Source organism: Crinia signifera, chromosome 6, assembly GCF_055691185.1.
Source record: "Crinia signifera chromosome 6, ASM5569118v1, whole genome shotgun sequence".
Taxonomy (NCBI): Eukaryota; Metazoa; Chordata; class Amphibia; order Anura; family Myobatrachidae; genus Crinia; species Crinia signifera.
The window spans coordinates 256049067-256068593 of NC_139222.1; the positions used below are offsets into that span (position 1 = coordinate 256049067).

Genomic DNA, 19527 nt, shown 5'->3' on the forward strand with positions numbered 1-19527 from the left:
CATGTGTCTTGCGGTGCCCTGATGGCATTTATTGCGCCATTTACATGTGCCCCACATTCTTTCTATGTTCTGAGTATGAAATCCTGTTGATGGATCGATGAAATTGTAGCGGTGGTTAACCTGGGCGTGCTGATATCCTGCCAATTGGAGCTGATCACTGCTATATGCCCTCCAGCAGTCTGTGTAAATAGTAGATCCAGGCTCAACATTATCACAGATAGCCCTCATCAAGATGCTGGCATCGCGGGTGGGCACCATTGTGAGGTAACACTGTCCTTTTTCACGGCATATTCCCCCAAAAACCCACTGCTGGGGTAACATCCGGCCAACATGACTCTTTCTCCTCACAAATATGCTTTCATCCACCTCAACTATGCGATTTGGTCCACCAATACGGTGCTGTGGCTGCGCCATGAGGTCCATCGAGCATGCCTCCCGCATCCACTTATTGTATAGCACAGCGGTTTTTTTAGACATATCCAGCTGTTGCTGCCAGTAGTCTATGGATGTCAGCTTCTGCGCCCAGGAATATATGAACCTCACCAAGGTGAGAAAGGGTAAGCGGCACCCTGGAAACCAGAGTGCCGCTCTGAGGCTCACCTTTAGGCGGCAAACCTTGACATGGCACCGCCACATACCTTCCTTCACACTTAGGTGCATTATGTGTCCATTTGCGCAATTCTGCACCACCGGTAGCAGATTATGGCACTGAAAATACTCAATAGCCTCCTGAGGCAATGAGAATAAAATCAGTGAAGCAGCCATATCGTCACCTTTCACAAAATATGAAAATTCTCCAACAATAAATCACCAGCTCACAAATACACTTCCACTCCTCTCAGAAAATCACCTCAGAATGATTTCTGAGAGGATGTGACAGGGGGCGGGATTCACAGTGAGCCAGGGAGCGGGAGACAGGGAGCGGGAATGGGAGTGATACTGAAATCGCATCGCACGCATCGCATGTCACTATAATGCAATGCGATTTCAGTACGGTACCATACGTACATAAATTGGGCGCCGTGCTAGGAAACAAGTACCAAATTAAATAGGCTGCAACAGGGCTTAAAGTGGTCCTGGAGTTATGGTGGATCTCATTTTCCTCTGCCATCTAATTCCGCCCCCCATTAGGCAGAGACAGTGCCAGTGGTAGGGTTTTGGCAACCCCCCTGGAAACTATAATGCTTTTCTGTTAGAATCACTGTGCATGACCAGGGTGGAAGTTGAATGAGTTGCACCTCACCATTGCAGGTGGTGGAACTCAGTCCCCCCCACACACACACACACACTTTAACACCATGGCTACAAGTTGCAGGTTAGGCAGGACTTGTGTTTTAGTTTAAAAAATTGGCTAGATTCAAACACGTTTGTATGGGTCCGAATTTGGCCCATTCCCCAATGTTTGGTTTCTGCGCATGTGGAGGGCACCAGTCTGCAGCAGGGAGCAGAGAGGTGAGTGGCTCCTGCGGCCTCCTATACCCCCCCGCCACCCCCCACCCCGGGAAATGATGTGGAACGCCGTAGTGGGCTGCTGCCGCAATCACCAGCAACCCCCCTGTACAGCGGCTGGGGGCGGGTGAGCACCGCAGCCCCCCCGCCCCCAGAGCGCCACGCAATCACCAGCACCCTTCCCCCCTCCTGTACAGTGGCCAGGGGGGTGTGTGAGCACCGGCGCATGCCCCTCCCCCCCTTGCCTGGGGTGCTCCGGTGTCTCGCACCTGCACTGGGCATGTGCGAATATGCGCAATCCCCATTTTTTGTCAGTGAGGGGATTCAGGCAGCGGGAGGGGGGGGTATTCGTGTCACTGGTGGTGTTTACCTGATCGCTAGGCTGGGAACATACACAGCCTAGCGAACAGGTCTGAATCAGGCCCAAAGTCCTGCCGACCTGCAACTCGCAGTCCATTAAATTTAGCCTGTGGTGTTTGGTTCTATAGCTGTCTCCTTTATCCCTCCGTAAAACCCCCAAGATAAGATACTATCAGAGGCAGAACTACCATTGGTGCAGCAGGTGCATTGCAGGGGCCTACTGCTCCCAAGACCAGCAATTAATTCTTGGGTTGGTAAAAAGAAGGGGACCCAAATCATATTTTTGCACCTGGGCCCACCACTCACAAGTTCCACCCCTGGATCTTACTGTATGTTGTACAGAAGGGTACACTTTACTACCATGTTGTTGTTTTTTTTAATGTAAAGCATGTATCAATATTGCACACTATCAGACTAGATGAAATAAAAAAATGTTTTAAAACATACCAGAAGTTTGGCTCACTGCCTGGAAACCCCCCATATGAGCCATTTTCATTTTTAAAAGTCAGTTGTCTCTGGTAACCTGCAAGATAAAGAAACATCAGTAATAAATAATTCTGTGTAGGTTTCACTTCTACCTTTTTTCTGCTAGAATTGAAAAAAGAAAAAAAAGATAATTGACCGAGTGTTCTAAATGGGCCGATATACAACCATACCGGCTGCCTTGCACTGTGTTCCTATCACTGTGGTCATACGATCTATCAGTTGGTTTATACTTTAAAAATGTCAGGACTACTCGTTTAATTCTCCAGGCTTTCTTCTGGCTATAAGCAGTTATTTGGATGATCTATCCCATGTTGGATTTGATGGGACATTTGGATTAATATGTCCTTGAGAAGTCATTTGGATCAGGCTCGCCTTCACCTTATTGTGATGGGAGGTACATACTACTGTATATTAGTATGTACATCGAGCATAATCTTGGAGCATTATTATTCTATAGCAGGGGTGGCCAAACCGGTCCTCGAGATCTACCAACGGTCCACGTTTTCCAGATCACCTAGCTGGTGCACAGCTGTAGTCAATACTAACGGTCACATTTTCAAACCTGCTGCATTCATTCCTACTATAGATCCACAGGTTGCCTGGAAAACATGCTTCCGTTGGTAGATCTTGAGGACAGGTTTGGCCAACCCTGTTCTATAGCTACTGACACTCCTGTTACTACTACTGTACTTACTTACTTTTTTCTTTAGAAGGAAATTCCCCATCTTTCTTATTTGATAACATTGGATCACTGCTTATCCAAGGAAAAGAGGCTAAATAAGTGCATGTGTATTATGGTAAACTAGCCACGGACCTCAGTGCAGCTGCATCTCTGAGGGGTAAATTTATTAAGATGGGAGTGCTATTGAAGATGGGATATTATACACAGCAGCCAATCAGATTCCACTTCTTATTTATTTAGCACCTTCAGGAAGATAATAGATAACATCTGATTGGTTGCTGCGAGCAACATCCCATCTGCAATAGAACTTCCGCCTTCGTAAGTGCGGGAATGTGTCAACGTAATTGCCCCTGAGTGTGGGAATGTGTTAATGTAATTGCCCCTGAGTATGGGAATGTGTCAACGTAATTGCTAGGTACACATAGAACCAATATGCCGGCCAATAGGCACAGTGATACACGTCAGAAGGATTTAAGGAAAGACTGTACAACCCTTGTTCCATCCTTCATTACACTGCACAGCATTGTATACGTCATCGTCGTGAAGCACGACCAACCGGAAAATATGGCTAACAACCCAGTGCCCAGATTGTCATTATACATGAACAATCTGGCTGTCCCCCAGGTAGAGTCTGGCTAAATCCCATACATCCATCACTGAAATCCTAACAATCACTACTGAATGTGGAGCATCTATCTAAAGATTATCTTCATGCGATACGGACATACAATTCTAAATTTCGTGCTACATCAATCAGTGATAATGAGATATTTGAATTAAACTTAATGCCTATATCTAAAATCGATGGTGAAAATGGTGAAAAAAATGTATATTACAACACATGTTACTTTAACAGGTGTGGGCCCCATAGTAGCTGCACTCCCTGCTCGTATGGTAGTTACACCCTTGACCCCATATGGAATATGAACATAGTAGTAAAAGGTTCCCTAAATCCTTTGTACCCAAATTTTGTTAGATGCAACTGAGAAAAACATGAGGAAACTTTTTTTAAACGTGTTAGTTTTTTCAATATATTCAAGTTGTGGCCATAGGCGTGCGCAGCCCATTTTCTTAGGGGGTGCACCATTGGAGCGGCTTGTCTATCACCACGTACTAGGTGTGTCATCACAGCCTACTGGGCGTGTCCATCAACACATCAATGCAAACTTAATAGAATGTGACTTATGTATGTATATTTATGTATATGCAAATCATCAGAAGATGTCACCATGCTTCAAAATGATCTTGCAATTCTAGATGAGTGGGCAAAAAAATGGAAGATGAGGTTCAATGTAGATAAATGTAAGGTTATGCACCTTGGGAGACACAACCAGTGTGCAAGTTACAACCTTAGCGGAGAGGAACTGGGTAATTCCATATTTGAAAAGGATCTAGGAGTCCAAATAGACAGCAAACTGGGATGTAGTGCCCATTGTAATGTAGCTTCAAAAAAGGCCAACAAAATTCTGGCATGTATTAAGAGGGGAATGGAAACTAGGGACTCAAGGGTAATTATGCCACTGTATAAAGCATTGGTGAGACCTCACCTCGAGTACGGAGTGCAGTTCTGGGCCCCACACTATAAAAAGGACATCATAGAATTAGAAAAAGTCCAAAGGCGAGCAACAAAGCTCATTAGGGGAATGGAGAATTAAGCAATTTGGGACTATTTACATTGGAAAAGAGACGTTTAAGGGGGGACATGCTCAACATGTACAAGTATATCAAGGGCCAATATAAGGAACTGTCACACACCCTCTTTTCTACTAGAAAGGAATCTAGGACGCGAGGGCATGATTATAGATTAGAAGAAAAAAAAGATTTCATTCAGCTAGTAGAAAGAATTTCTTTACGGTCAGAACAGTCAAACTCTGGAACTCTCTTCCCAGAGAGGTGGTAATGGCTGGCTCATTAAATGCGTTCAAGGCAAAGTTGGACAAACATTTACTGGAGAAAAACATCCATGGGTACAAATAAGAAATATAATCTGTCTGTAAAATATCAGAACCTACCAAATCAGCAATGGATATCTATACCAGGTTGAACTAGATGGACGCAAGTCTTTTTTCAGCCTTACCTACTATGTAACTATGTAACTGTATATAATACCACACACCATAATGCCCATCACGCATGATGGCCATTACATATTATACCAGGGCTTTAGACATTTTTGTAAAATATGGGCAATAGGTACAGAAATGCCAAAAATTGACACCGTAATGCCTCGCACTGTGATGACCATTCCCCATTGCACCACACACTGTGATGCCCATTACACCTCACACTGTGATGTCCATTAAACATTATGCCACATACTGTGATGCCCATTACACACTATGCCACACACATAATGCCTCCAATAATGACCCTTACACATAATTCCCTTACAGATTTTCCATATTAGTGCAGGAGGAGAGAGAAGAGTGAAGGAGAAATGTCACGGCCCTGTGCGGTGTGTGCTCAGCACCTATGCTGCTGATGGCTCATACAAGCGCTGGTGGATATTTGAAATATGGCGCTGGCTCAATGAAAGCTTGCAGTCTGGCAGCCTATCACTAACTCTGGCTGGCGATCCGCCAGCTCTGACAGGCTGGTAGACAGGTGCCATATATCAAATGTTCACCAGTACCAGTGTGAACAGCTCAGCAGGCACTGTTGATTTATCAGGCCCTAGTACCTCCCTATAGTTTTATTAGCATATATCATATGTTCTAATATTCTGCACCCCCCTCCCCTTAAATTAGTTTACCTTTGGTATGGCCTGGACTTGCTAAATCACATGCTAAATCATGGACTTGCTGCAGTGCTCCCGGCGTCATTCAGGAGTCTCCACAGCACAGAACTGCTCACAGATCAATCGGGTCTGAGGAGCAGTGTCTTTTGGCCCGCCCTCCATTCAGCAACAGGCAGCCTCGCGATTGGCTACCTGTTGCTATGCTGACTGAAAGGAGGAGCAAGCCGTCCGCACGTATTTCATTGTTGTTTTCGGCATACCGTGTGCCCGCGCACCCACGCTGGCGCCGCACCCTCACTGCGGCCACACAGCACTGGTCACGGTCAGACAGCAGCCAGCCCGTCCAAGCAGCATCCTCACTGCTGCTGCAATCGTGCGAGGTGTGGGGGTGCAATGTGCTGTGGCACCATAGGCATGCGCACGGAGGTGCCTGTCATTAGGAGGTGCCTGTGCACCTCTGGCACCCCCCGTGCGCACGCCTATGGTTGTGGCTAAAGTACAAAGACAATTTTTTGGGAGGATTTAGTTAGAGTCACAGGGCCTAATTCAGACTGGATCACAAAGCACATTGTTTCTCTAATAGACAAAACCATGCTGTGCTGCACGTGGGGCAGATGTAATATGGGCAGAGAGAGTAAGATTTAGGTGGGGTGTGTTTAAACTGAAATCTAAATTGCAGTGTAAAAATAAAGCTGTCAGAATTTACCCTGCACAGAAACAAAATAACTCACCCAAATCTAACTCTCTCTGCACATGTTACATCTGCCCCACCTGTAGTGCACATGGTTTTGTCCATAAGAGAAAAGATCCAGTCTGAATTATGCTCCTAATATGACAAATGACTAATGCTCATCCTATGATTATACTGAATTTCCAGCATTCACCATTTCTAAAAACAGTGACGACCAAAGTTATCCACCACTCGGTTCTCTATGTATAGGATGAAGACTTTCACTCTATGAACAATTATACATTGGAGAGGTTTCCAGGTGAGATGAAAGTTTAAAATTTTATAAACACTGTCATGAATGTAGAATGGGCAGTGCACAATCCTTCTGCCCTGCTAAATAATTAGCATCATGATTACCAGCACATCTTTGATACACCTACATTTTTATTAATGGTACATGACATAAAGGCAAATCTCTCAAAAGGTAAAAAAAATATATATTCATTCTTCAAATTCCTTTAATTCCCAGTATATTTTACTTCCAGTATAAGAGACTTTTTCCAGTAAATTTGAGCTTTACTTTGACAATTAAAAAGTCATAAGTTCAGACTCTACTGTAGGTAAAATAGGGGGTGTACATGAGAACTGGATGGTAATTGAATGTCAGCTTTATCCAGCTGTAGGTATGTATGCAGTGGCGTAACTATAGCTCCGCAGCCCCCGCGGAGGCGCAGAGAAAGTTTGGGCGCCGGGGGTCTGCGGGGCTATAGTTACCCGCTGCTGTCTGCCGGTACCTGCCTGCCGTGCCGTCACAGTCCCGTCTCTCCCAGCGCTGGCTCCTGCTTCTATAATGAAAATGGACACTTAGAAAATGGCTGCCCCCATACTGCAGACAGTTTTCTGTCTGCAGTATGGGGGCAGCCATTTTCTAAGAGTCACTTTTCATTATAGCAGCAGGAGCCAGCGCTGGGAGAGACGGGACCATGACCGCAGATGCGGCCGGGCAGGTATGGGCAATGGGGGGGGGCGCGCCAAGGGGAGGGGGAGTAGGAGGGGGGGCGGAAACATTTTTTGCGGCGGGGGGGCGCAAAATAGGTAGTTACGCCACTGTATGTATGTATGTATGTATGTATGTATGTATGTATGTATGTATGTTCTCGAGTCACTACGTGCAGAGATCTTTATATTTGTACTCAAAGCAGCAGAGCACAGATGATCAAAGTCGGTCTTTAGGACCCCACACAGGTTCATGTTTATCAGGTCACCTGTGAATTAATAAAATGTGAAATTGATGATATACAGAGCTTCTGCCAGTGTCCTGAAAACATAACCTATGTGGGCTTCTGAGGACCGAGTTTGAGAACCACTGCAATAGAGACAATACACCAAATATTTTATACAGGGACGCTCCATAGTAATATTACAAGCTGCATTAATTATGAAATACATGTGAGTGAAGCAGGGGATAAAATCTGGTTATAATTGTTTACTTATACAGCCCCACCAAGTGTGTATATCACCATACATTATAAAATGACTGTGAAACACAAACATTCTATGTAAATTGGTGCAAACACAATACAAGAGAAAAAACTAAAGTGTGAAATATTTAAACAACTAGGCGGGTGACAGTTAAGAACAGTAACGCTCAATGCCCTATTGCTATGGGAAGGGCAGGCAGAAAGTGGCAGAATCACTGACTGCAAATGGGTAGTCCCAGGAGTTAGGTATAGCGCAGAAAGAGAACAAGAGTTTAGAGGGCCCTGTATAGACTATCGGGGAGATGTATCAAGCCTTAGAGAGAAATAAATTGGAAATTACCAAAAGCAACCAACCTACTTCTATCACAGTTTTTTTTTAAATCAAAGTAAGAAGCTGATCGTTTGTTTTGGGAAAAAAATATCCACTTTATCTCTCTCCAAGGCTTGAAGCAACACCTTTTTGATAAAACTTAACATATAGTAGAACTTAGCTCAGTATAAATATAAAATAAAATAAAAAAAATATGTATCAATGCACTGTAGGAGCAAAGCAATCAAAATAGTAAAGCAATAGGTTTCTTAGTAAAGTTTCAAGATTTATACCCAAACAGGTATATTCAGGCTGTAAGAGAGTTCTATGACTTTTTTTTTTTTCTTTTCTTGGTTCTCCAATCCCATTTAACAATAAAACTCCTCTGTATTTTTTATATGTGTGTTGACCCTTGTATTGTATTTGGCAAAACCACCCTAAAGTGATTTGGTTCATAATTTGGATTTAAAAAATTTATAAATTACATTAAATCCAAACCCTGGGACTGGGACTTGTTTTGGATCCTTTCAGGGAGTTTGAACCGAGACACAGCTCATAAAACGTACCTTCAATCATGGCTTCCATTCCCTTTCCCTTGAGTTCCGGTGTTAGTTCTTTGGTACTCTCTAGATATTGCATTGTGTAAACATATCTGGTAAACTTTGCAATATTTTGCTCCCCACATCCCTCAGCCATATTTACAATGTTGTCCAAGTTAATGACAATATTGGCCATGATATCACCTGCAAAGAATTTTATAATAGTTATAATACAATAGTTTAAAATACAAATGTACTTGCAGATCAAAATAATACTCTCCAAACCATTGAGGCTTTTCCTCACCCAAAACAATCATGTGGGCACGGGCAGAGCCTGGTACTAATCTCTCTGGTACTTGGAGGGAAACGTGGATCTTCTCACTGGTATCTGCCAATCAAGAAAACAAAAACGAAAAATTCATTTGGGAGAGTCGTTAACTATCAAAATACCAATTGAAAGAAATTTTCCACAAAAGGTTCAGTGGAGGGGATATTCATTTAAAAGAGATTACAATCAATAATATTTTAACACCCATTGACAGATCCCTGCGTTTAAAAGCAATATGTACACATAGTTATTCTCTGTATTTAGTTAAAAGAACTACACTTTACATACTGTACTCAGTGTAAATATAACTTTGCATTTCCTAAATGTATCTATAGGAGCCACAATGTTGCATCTATTCCATTGAGAAATACTTTTCTGTATAATGTTAATAATATTATATATTTTGTGGCAGGGACAGCATACTTCCACATAAAGGTAATGTGGAGGATCCGGTCCAGGATTTACAGCAGCAGCAGCAAGAAAACTGATGTGATCAGGGAGGGCTGATTAGCAGCATCTGTGCTCTCATGATATAAGTGTTTCCAGGGCAGAGAGACAGGGTTCCTGATGGTGGAAGAGCAGCCCAGGTGATAGGCCGAGGGTGTGGACTACAGTAGGTACCACTGGAACAATGTGAGGAGTTTGAACTGTGCTGTGACACCTGTATGCTGCTGTCCTGTAACCCTGTGAACATACTGGAATGCTGTTTCCTGCTACAAAAAAATCTGTATCTGTGTCCAATGGATGTGATTCCTTGTCACACTATATAGTAAAATGTCTCTTTTTAACTTTAATAAACAAATAATTCCTTATACACTGTAGAAAAAAACAAAAATGGATGCTGAATCCAAGATTTCATAGCAATAAGTAACACTGCTCTGGTATCATTTCCCCATGATAATAGTGAGATAATTGTGATTTGCAGGAAAAAGATTATTTTTTTGCTGATGAAATTCTTAAGGTGCCCATACACGTTACAATTATTGTATACAATATCGCATCTCATCCGATCTCGGTTTTGCGATGTGATCAGATGAGATGAGATCTAGTATAAAAAGTATGTGCTGCACATACTTTTTGTACTAGATCTTATCTCATCTGATCTCATCGCAAAACCGAGATGCGATGAGATACGATATTGTATACAATATTGTATACAATAATTGTAACGTGTATGGGCACTTTTACACTTTTCGACATGATAATGATCAGAGTCTAAAGCGGTCAGGGTTATCTGATCTACAGCTTAGTTTCAACTAACATACGCAGTGGTGGCTCCAGAGGGTGGACGGCAGCACAGTTGAAAATGTGAATAGGTGAGCCACATCCACTGCCAGTTTGAAATGGCAGTTGTTGGCAATTAGTATGGCTCCACTATTTAAATTTAGAAGTGTTCTGCAGCCCCTCCTCCAGAACTGCCACTGAATATATGGTAGAATGTATTGTACTATGCTTTCATTATTATGTCCATCTGAATTCAGTGACCTGTATCATTCACTCACCTGATGGATAGAGAAGGAAGGTCTCTGTCTTATCCTCTGCATGGCCTCTAGCCTAAAATAAGCAGAATAAGATACAATGTCATTGATGGCATAATAGAAGTTGCTGGAGGAGGATACAATATGTCTAATCATTTTGTCCATGAAGCAAAGTTTGTCTTTATTGAACATTTTAGTTGTGCTGAAAAACTCAAGCTGTATATTTAGCTGTGTCCACATGAATGACATTACACAGTTATTACTTCAACCATTTTGTATGAGCGCACTTGATAAAATTCTTACAGGCTGCATAGCTGGACCACTTCTCCTAGGGATGCCAATCCTGGGGCATTGTTTCAATCCTGGGAATCGGGAGCAGGACAGACATCAGCGGGGGCAGGGCAGACATCCTGAAGGGCAGACATCTTGAAACAGAAGCGAGCGGGTGGGTGGCGTCGGTGGTGGAAGCTGCAGCAGCAGAGCCGACCGAAACTGCAGACAGGTCTGAAAGGTGAGGGGTCACTCTGGAGCAGATATGGCCGGTGCGGCCAGCGTGCTCCAGACTTCAGACCAGGGATTGGGAACTCCTGGGCAGCCTCTGAGTGTTCGCTCAGACACTGCCCGGCATTAGATATGCGCATGCGCAGCTAATCCCAGAATCCCGGGATTGGAAACTCCAATCCCAGGATTCAAATCCCGGCACTTTTTAGGCTAAATCCCGGGATCCCGCTGATCCCGATCCCGGGATTGACCACCCTAATATGTCCACTATTTAACTCCCCAATTTCTGATACATCTCCCCCACAAAGAAGGCACACCGCAACAGATTGAGGGAACTCACACTGATGCATTTGTTCCATGCTTTCAATGTGAGCCATCATACATGCCTGGCTTCCTACCATGACAGATGGAAGTACTGTACCTGAACATTACAATATATAGGGCCTTATTCTAGTTCACTCTTTCTGACAAAATCCTTCTTAGATGGACAAAACCATGTGCACTGCAGGGGGGCAGATGTAAAATGTGCAGAGAGAATTAGATTTGGGTGAATTATTTTGTTTCTGTGCAGGGTAAATACTGGCTGCTTTATTTTTAGACTGCAATATAGATCTCACTTTGAAGTTAAACCCCACCCAAATCTAATTCTCTCTACACATGTTACATCTGCCCCACCTGCAGTGCACATGGTTTTGTCCATCGAAGAAGGATTTTGTCAGAAAGAGTGAACTAGAATAACGCCCATAGTGTGATATAAATTGCATATATACTTATCCTAAATGCTCAGGACCAGATGAATTTTGAATAACGGATTATTCCGTATTTAAGAATATTTTTATATTTCAATGATGTATCTTGAGGTATCTTGCATTTATGTTGTATAACAACATCAAATACATGAAATACAAACAAATATATTTTATTTGTGCATAAAACAAGTTTTCAAAACATGGTTGTGTACTACAGTATCTCAGACTGAATGCCAAGCAATTATTTTCTTATACATATTTTGTTCCATTTACATATCATCCTCAGTAGTGCAGTTACAGATGTCCCCAGTAGTGCCAGTTACATATCATATCCTCAGTAGTGCTTTTACAGATGTCCCCAGTAGTGCCAGTTATATATCATATACTGTACTCAGTAGTGCTGTTACCGTTGTCCCCAGTAGTGCCAGTTACATATCATATCCTCAGTAGTGCTGTTACAGATGTCCTCAGTAGTGCCAGTTACATATCATATCCTCAGTAGTGCTTTTACAGATGTCCCCAGTAGTGCCAGTTATATATCATATACTGTACTCAGTAGTGCTGTTACAGTTGTCCCCAGTAGTGCCAGTTACATATCATATCCTCAGTAGTGCTGTTACAGATGTCCTCAGTAGTGCCAGTTACATATCATATCCTCAGTAGTGCTTTTACAGATGTCCCCAGTAGTGCCAGTTATATATCATATACTGTACTCAGTAGTGCTGTTAACATTTTTTTTTTCACTTTTTGGAATGTATGGTTTTCAGAATAATTTGGATAACAGATATTTGGATAAGGGATAATCAACCTGTATATCCTGTATATTTAGGGGGCAAGAGTGTGGGTTTGCCAAGCTGGGAAACATGTATAGTGTTTGAAACGTGGCACATATTTTCCATCTCTTATGGGTGAAAATGATGGACATGATTTGGGAACTTGTGGTACCCTATACCTTGGTAATACAGTATATTTTAACTCTTACCTTGACCACAACGGTTTTCTCAATAGAGTCTTCTCTATGATCCTTTCCTATCAAAAGTGGATCTTCAGTGCATTCTCCTTCCAACTGCAGAGACCCGCTGCTCACATGGATCTTTACGTTCTCTGAATAGTGACGATATGATAAAGATGAGAAAATAGACCGGCTATCAGATTTAAACAGCCTTTTCTGCTGCCTTATTATTATTATTATTATTATTATTATTATTATTTCTACAAACTGTATATTATTATTTAATATTATAAAAGTTGGACTCATGCTTTGTTTCACACTGATCTCCTAGTGATTAACAACTGAAGTTCAGGTCTCTGAGCAAAGCAGAACTTAGCATTAACCCACTGAGGGAGGAGGTATCCACCACAGAATGTATTCTCCTTTCCAGTATTTCAATATCTTGTTTTTAAGATATTGGCAATCATGTCCAGGTGAACATAAGTGAGACCAGTAATTATTTTATCATTTCCCACAGGAAAATCTAGTTGGCTGTAATCTGGAACCTCTTTTCCAGCCGGCATCACCAACGTAACAGTTAAGATGCTCAATAAAGTAAAAACAACCCAACTCTGTATTTTGTGGCTCAATTACAAAGTTTGGCGCTACGTACAATGAGCAAGATTAGAGCATGCTAGAACTAGCGGATAATTTATCAAGCAATGAAAATATTTATTAAGTTGACCATATCAACCAATCATCTCCAAGGTAGTACATTCTATAGAATGAAAAGTAAAACCTGGTTGGTTGCTATGGGCAACTTCACCACTGGTCGTTTTCTATCTTTTCATTGCTTAATACAGTACATCAACCCAGCAGTCAGTGTAAAGATTTATATTCTTGTAAACTGAACTTGTTTGGAGGTATGTACATATAGCATGAAGGATGATGGTGGCAGGGTTCTGTTACTATGACCTGAAATATTAATATCCTTAAACCCCAGAATTTCAAATTTAGCACCTATCTATATAGTACTTATGTGCAGGGCTGTGGCTTCCCAGGTAAAGTATGATGAGTCTCCTTCACAGATACATCTGGCCTGCTCCTTCTGTTGGACGGTTAGGAAATCCTCGGAATCAGACAGTGATGCCACCACCTGTAATAATGCCATAGAAACAAAAGACATGAATGAATATTCTATGTAAGAAGACAATCATGTGATTTTTGAAAATGAAAAAGAAAATTGCTTGTACTTAAAAACTGTACCGTATTTAAAGTTGATACAAGCTTAATGTAAGATACTTGAAACGTTTTGTGTAGACATTATACCCCTCTCATTATACCCCAGTGCATATATATGGAATCTTTTGCCATTTTTCTTTTTTTTTATTATGCAGTTTTGCATCACAGATTGTGTAATTTTGAATTTGTGTTATTTGTGTTCATGCTGTTTGGGAACCCCATTTCCTTTGGGATTATATTACATTAATGTGAGAGGATAGTACTGTTAAAAGTATTCACAAAGATGTACCCACTAAACAAACTGTTATGTGTGTTGAGCTATCCACAATACTGCGAGGAGGGTTTGCTCATCTATCCTTGGAATATCCCTGTATGTTAAAGAAACCTTTATGTGTCTGACCTTCTTCGCACTGATAGTGAGTAGGGTAGGCCCATCTACCATTTGAGGTCCACATATACCAAAGAGAGTACTGGCAAGCCTTTGGAGTTGTCCAAGCCCCCGGCAATGCTCTTGCTCAGGTCAGTGCAGTAGCCTCAAGATAGCTGCAGGCTACCCTTTCTCTCTCCTGCAGTCCTCTGCTTCCCTCTGGGAAGCACTTGCCCTGGATCTATGTCTTCCGATGCAGATTTCCTAGCCTCAGTTTTGCTGAATGATCTGATGCAGCACCTTAGGATGCATCAGTAGATCATAGAAGCACATAGGAGGTGTCTATTGACACAAGACATCTGCTGCAGCATTGGTAAGTCCATCTTCAAATCAGCCCTAAATTACACCTATTGAGTGACGATGGAAGAAGAGTTTTGACTGATTCCTGTAATATATGAGGTGCTGCTGATGAGAAGTGTCTACACTGTCCACAGTATGCAAAAGAACAAAGGGAAAGTCCTTTTTTTTGTGGGGGCACTCTTGTTGGTCTTATTTTAAATATAACTCTTAATTCAAGATCATTTAAAAGATGAAGGACAATGGTCTCTTACACATATAATACACAAAACACACAACACAAATAGAAGTACAAAGACACATACCAATGTTGCAGCGATACAAACAGGATTCTATTAAGCTAGTGTCTGGCTTCAAAGATAACGAGCAATTATAGCTCTATATTGGACATACCGAGGAAGCCATTTGGGTGAAAAGGACATTTGGAGCGGGATGTATTAACATACATTGCCGCCCTTCGCATGGCAGCCGCCGCGATGCTGCCGCATATGTACTAACATATGCGGCCAGCATCGGGATGCGGTGACGGAGACCCCCGCGATACCTGTGGTGTGGGCTGCGGGGGTCTCCGTCACCTCCTGGCGGCTGCCAGCGTCCCCCTGTGTCTCCTCCTCCCCCTGAAGCCGGATGTCCTGCCGGCTGTGACACCAGAGGAAGGAGGAGATCAAAAGAGGACGGGAGGGGGTGGGCGCGCGGACGTCGGACGGTGGGCGGCGAAAGAAGCCCATAGGCTTCTATAGGGTATCGCCACCCAGAGGGTGGCGATACCCTCCCTTGCAAAAACGGGGCGGACGGGTATTGATACATAGGAAAATGCGGTAAAACGAGTGTTTTACCGCATTTTCCCGTTAGTACATCCCGCCCCTAGAGTGGGCACCTGCTGTGCATTGTGGAGCCCTTCACCCACTTAATGACCATAGTTTTCATAGTTCCCTACCAACAGACCACCCAGCAAAACCTTTGCCTCCTTCCCTTTCCGTTTTCCACCTTCCTATACTGTAGTTGTCCTTATCAGTGAGCTTAGGCTCTGTCATAACGCACTCTGCCTATCTACTCCCCCACAGGCAAGCAGCAGCAGATATTCATTCTGTGAAGGCCTCTCACCAATCCTACCCTCTTTCCCCAGTACCTCCTGCCCCTCTTGTTGTTCAGCCATTATTGGCTGAGATATACAAGGAATGTTTATATAACTTGCTTAGCTGGAGCCATACAGCCTATCACTATTTGTACAACACTTACTTGTTCTTGTGTTTATATTTGATCAGTTATTATGGGCTACACCATATGGGGAAGGTTTACTTGCATTATGAAGCTGAAATTTTGCAGCTTGTCATATACATTACTTACCTGTTCATGTGACTATAATCTCAACCAGGCAATTGGTTAATACCTGTTTTATATTCATGAGATACTGCTATGTAACTATCAAGGTCTTGTTACATAGGATTTATATCTTGATTACCGTGGTCATAAAAACTAATAAGTTCTAACAGTGAAACATTAGCTGATAACTCACCAATATTTGTCACGTTGCAGCATTGGTACGTGTATTTGTTCTTATACATGTGTTGTGTGTTTTGTGTTATATATGTGTGTGTGTGTGTGTGTGTGTGTGTGTGTGTGTGTGTGTAAGGGACCATGATCCCTCATCTTTTAAATTATCTTAAAAATAAAAGTTATATTTTGCCCCCACAAAAAACAGACAGTACTTTCCCTCTGTTCTTTTGCATTTAATATTACTCTCAGGGGAGAACCACCAAGGCATTAATTCTACGAGACACTCTCCTTTTATTAACTAATTATTCTGGATTTACATTGATTATCCTAATCGCAACAAACAATTAGCGTTTGCACTGATACTTACTTTTGCTTATTCCCTTGTATATGACTGTGCATTGTATACAGTATAGACGGTACTCTAAAGTATATAGATTTTGCAAGTACTGAAACTGAATATACTATTCCTCTGTCATTACAGCTACTACTTCTATATCATTATACAATAATTCATCATCCTAATTCATCAGTGCAATGTCTTATATACACTATTTCATGTGTTATTATGCCTGCTATACAAATACCTTCAGTCTATATTAAACCAATCTTATCACATATGATACAATTGATGTCAAATCAGATGCCTTGTGATGCAGAAGTACTGTCCACATCATGCAGCTTCATCTGTTTCATTTCACATTAATGTATAGATGGGACAGGCTTAACGATGGAACAATCTTTAGAACTGCAGATTCTGTGGGTATTTTGTTGGGTGTATATTATTTTTCATATATTGTGTCTTCCCAAAATGTAATCATATATGCACTAGAGATGTGTGCAGACCACGATATTTTGGTCCTAAATCATCCGCATTTTGGTTTTGGCAAAACCACCATCAAGTGTTTTGGTTTTGCATCTGAATTTCTTAAAAATTGAAAAACTTATAAAAACAACTAAAATCTTGTAAGTTGGATGCTAATGTAGAATGTAGTATTGTAGCATGAACTACAGCCCACACCATCTCCATACACTCTCCTGTGCTAAATAGCACCTGGGAGAGAGAAGGACTCTACACACAGGACCTTATTCTGATTGACTCGCAAAGGCTGTGAAATTTGCAGCCTTGCGCGTCCAACAGACGCCGCCCTCCGCCCGCAGTGCCGGCCGCCCCCCTCACGCACAGTACCCCCCGCATGGCTGGGAATGGATAATTTACATAATCATCCATTCACAGGCAGGGAGAAGTCATTCGATGATCGCTGACCATCGAAGGATTTCTCCCAGAAAGACCTATATATTCACTCTAAACTGCGGGTGCCCTTTGCGAGGACTATCCGGTGATGTAAGCTGCTCGCCTCCCACATTTCTGTCATGGCCTCATTAGCCTGAGAACGCCCAGCATTCTCATATGCTAATGGCGCTGCCCGGCATCCCCCTCCCTTTTCCGCTCCCCGCTTGGTGTATAGAAAGTTTGTGGTGGGTGAACGCACCCTGTGTCTGCACATGCGCAGAAACGCACCTGTGCATGCGCAGATGCAAAACATCGGTACTCCGTGCGAATGCACGGAGGACCGAAGGAATCTGAATGAGGTCCACAATCCAAAACATATAAAAATGATCTAAGTTGAAACTTGGTTCAACGCCAATCCCCAAAGTTGTGTTTGGTTTTCAGCAAAACCAGATCACTCTAATCTCCACTTTTGGCTATCCCACCCAGTGTAATCTATGTAATGCAACCAGTGTCTGTTTTGACTTTAAGTTTTTTGAGTAGGATGATCAACATGCAGAGCTGATGAGTCTTTGGGTATTTTCTTGTATCTTGTACTTTGCATTTCATAATTCATATTCACTCACTGTAATCACTGAAGTACACCCAAGATCGGTCTTTGAAAGAGGCATAGAGGGCTGTGTGGCACAATATGTGTCTACTGTACTTTCATTTTTGACATCTGCAGTTGAAAAACTTGGCTGAACATTATCCTGTTGTTTATGACTGTACTTACCAGCACACAGCTCTTCACATAGTTAAAGACCAGGGCTTTGATGGTAAATGTCTCTCCTTGTACCACAGAGTAGGGTAAGATCAGGTCAATGAAGTATGGTTGGAAGGTGGTGAGCCCAACATCCCTTATCTCACTAATTCCAGAATTCCCCAGGCAGATGGCATCAGTTACCCACTTAGTGATAGTATCTGGGGTAGTCAGGTTCAGCTCTGTGTGTCCCTCTGGGCTGTTAGACAAGATTTAGTCTTGTGTTTAACAGTAATAGTGTTAAATTACCAAACAATCCTACAGTATATAATAAAAGAACCGGTGGCCACTAGATCGCGCCCAACTGAGAAATTCAAGTTTTGCTCTGTTAGGGCATGAACAGCCACTGACATTACTATTGTGTTCTATCATTTTGATGGGCTGGTAACTATCAAATGATTAATACTGAACTTATTGCAGTATTAAAGTTTACAACTACAATTATCATTAATACTACTACTTCATCAATGTTAACTGACACATATAGGCATGGATGTATTATACCCACATGTTACATTTGGGTATAATGCTTCATGCTTCACTGGGCAAAGAGGAAGCAGCACCACCAAGATGTACTAATATCTTGGATGCCAAAGTGGGGAATTGAAAACTCCCCCCTCAGTGATCACTGCTAGTCCTTCCACAGCACATCAGCCAGTGGCGTAACAATAGCCCCGCAGCCCCCACGGCGACAGGGAGGCGCTTAGAAAGTGTGGGCACTGGGGGGGTCTGCGGGGCTATTGGTACCCGCTGTCACCTGCCGCATCTGTGTGCCGGGACGGGACCTGCCGCATCTGTCTGTGGCCCCGTCCCGGCTCTCCCGGCTCTTGCAGCTAATGAAAAGTGACACACAAAAAATGGCTGCCCCCATATAGCAGACAGTTTTTAAAGATGGTAGACAACAGTCTGCTGTATGGGGGCAGCCATTTTTTGTGTGTCACTTTTCATTAGCAGCAGGAGCCAGGAGAGCCAGGACGGGACCGGACGAGGGAGGGGTAAGGTTAACTCTACCTGGGGAAAGGGGGAGAATAGGGGGGGGAGCGGGGGAGAAAATTTATAGTTACGCCACTGACATCAGCCTAGTGTGGAAGCATCATGACGTTCCACCAGCCGGCTTACTGGGCATGCAAAAAAGTATGTAAGATCTCACTTGCAGCCCAGAGTCAGCAGCTGCTGCAGCAAAGGACAGCGCTGTCCATGATGCAGTGTATGGGCAATGACACCTGCGGCTGTCAATAGCTGCAGGTGTCTGAACATTCAGTGCTTCTTACCATTTATACGTTTGTCCCTGACTCCCCCATATATTGGTGCCCTATCTTGAAGATAGCAGCAC

At 42.7% G+C, this 19527-nt stretch overlaps 1 protein-coding gene across 1 annotated transcript in view; it reads right to left on the bottom strand.

Moving 5' to 3' along the window:
- Nucleotides 1–19527, bottom strand: part of LOC146009238 (alpha-2-macroglobulin-like) — a 138227-nt gene that overhangs the window by 40648 nt on the left and 78052 nt on the right. Inside the window, exons 19-25 of the mRNA XM_083149400.1 lie at nt 18168–18393; nt 13737–13857; nt 12753–12874; nt 10545–10596; nt 9019–9102; nt 8742–8918; nt 2257–2332 (exon numbers count right to left, since the gene is read on the bottom strand). Coding sequence (XP_083005526.1) covers nt 2257–2332; nt 8742–8918; nt 9019–9102; nt 10545–10596; nt 12753–12874; nt 13737–13857; nt 18168–18393 — 858 coding nt within the window. The remainder of the gene's footprint in view (nt 1–2256; nt 2333–8741; nt 8919–9018; nt 9103–10544; nt 10597–12752; nt 12875–13736; nt 13858–18167; nt 18394–19527) is intronic.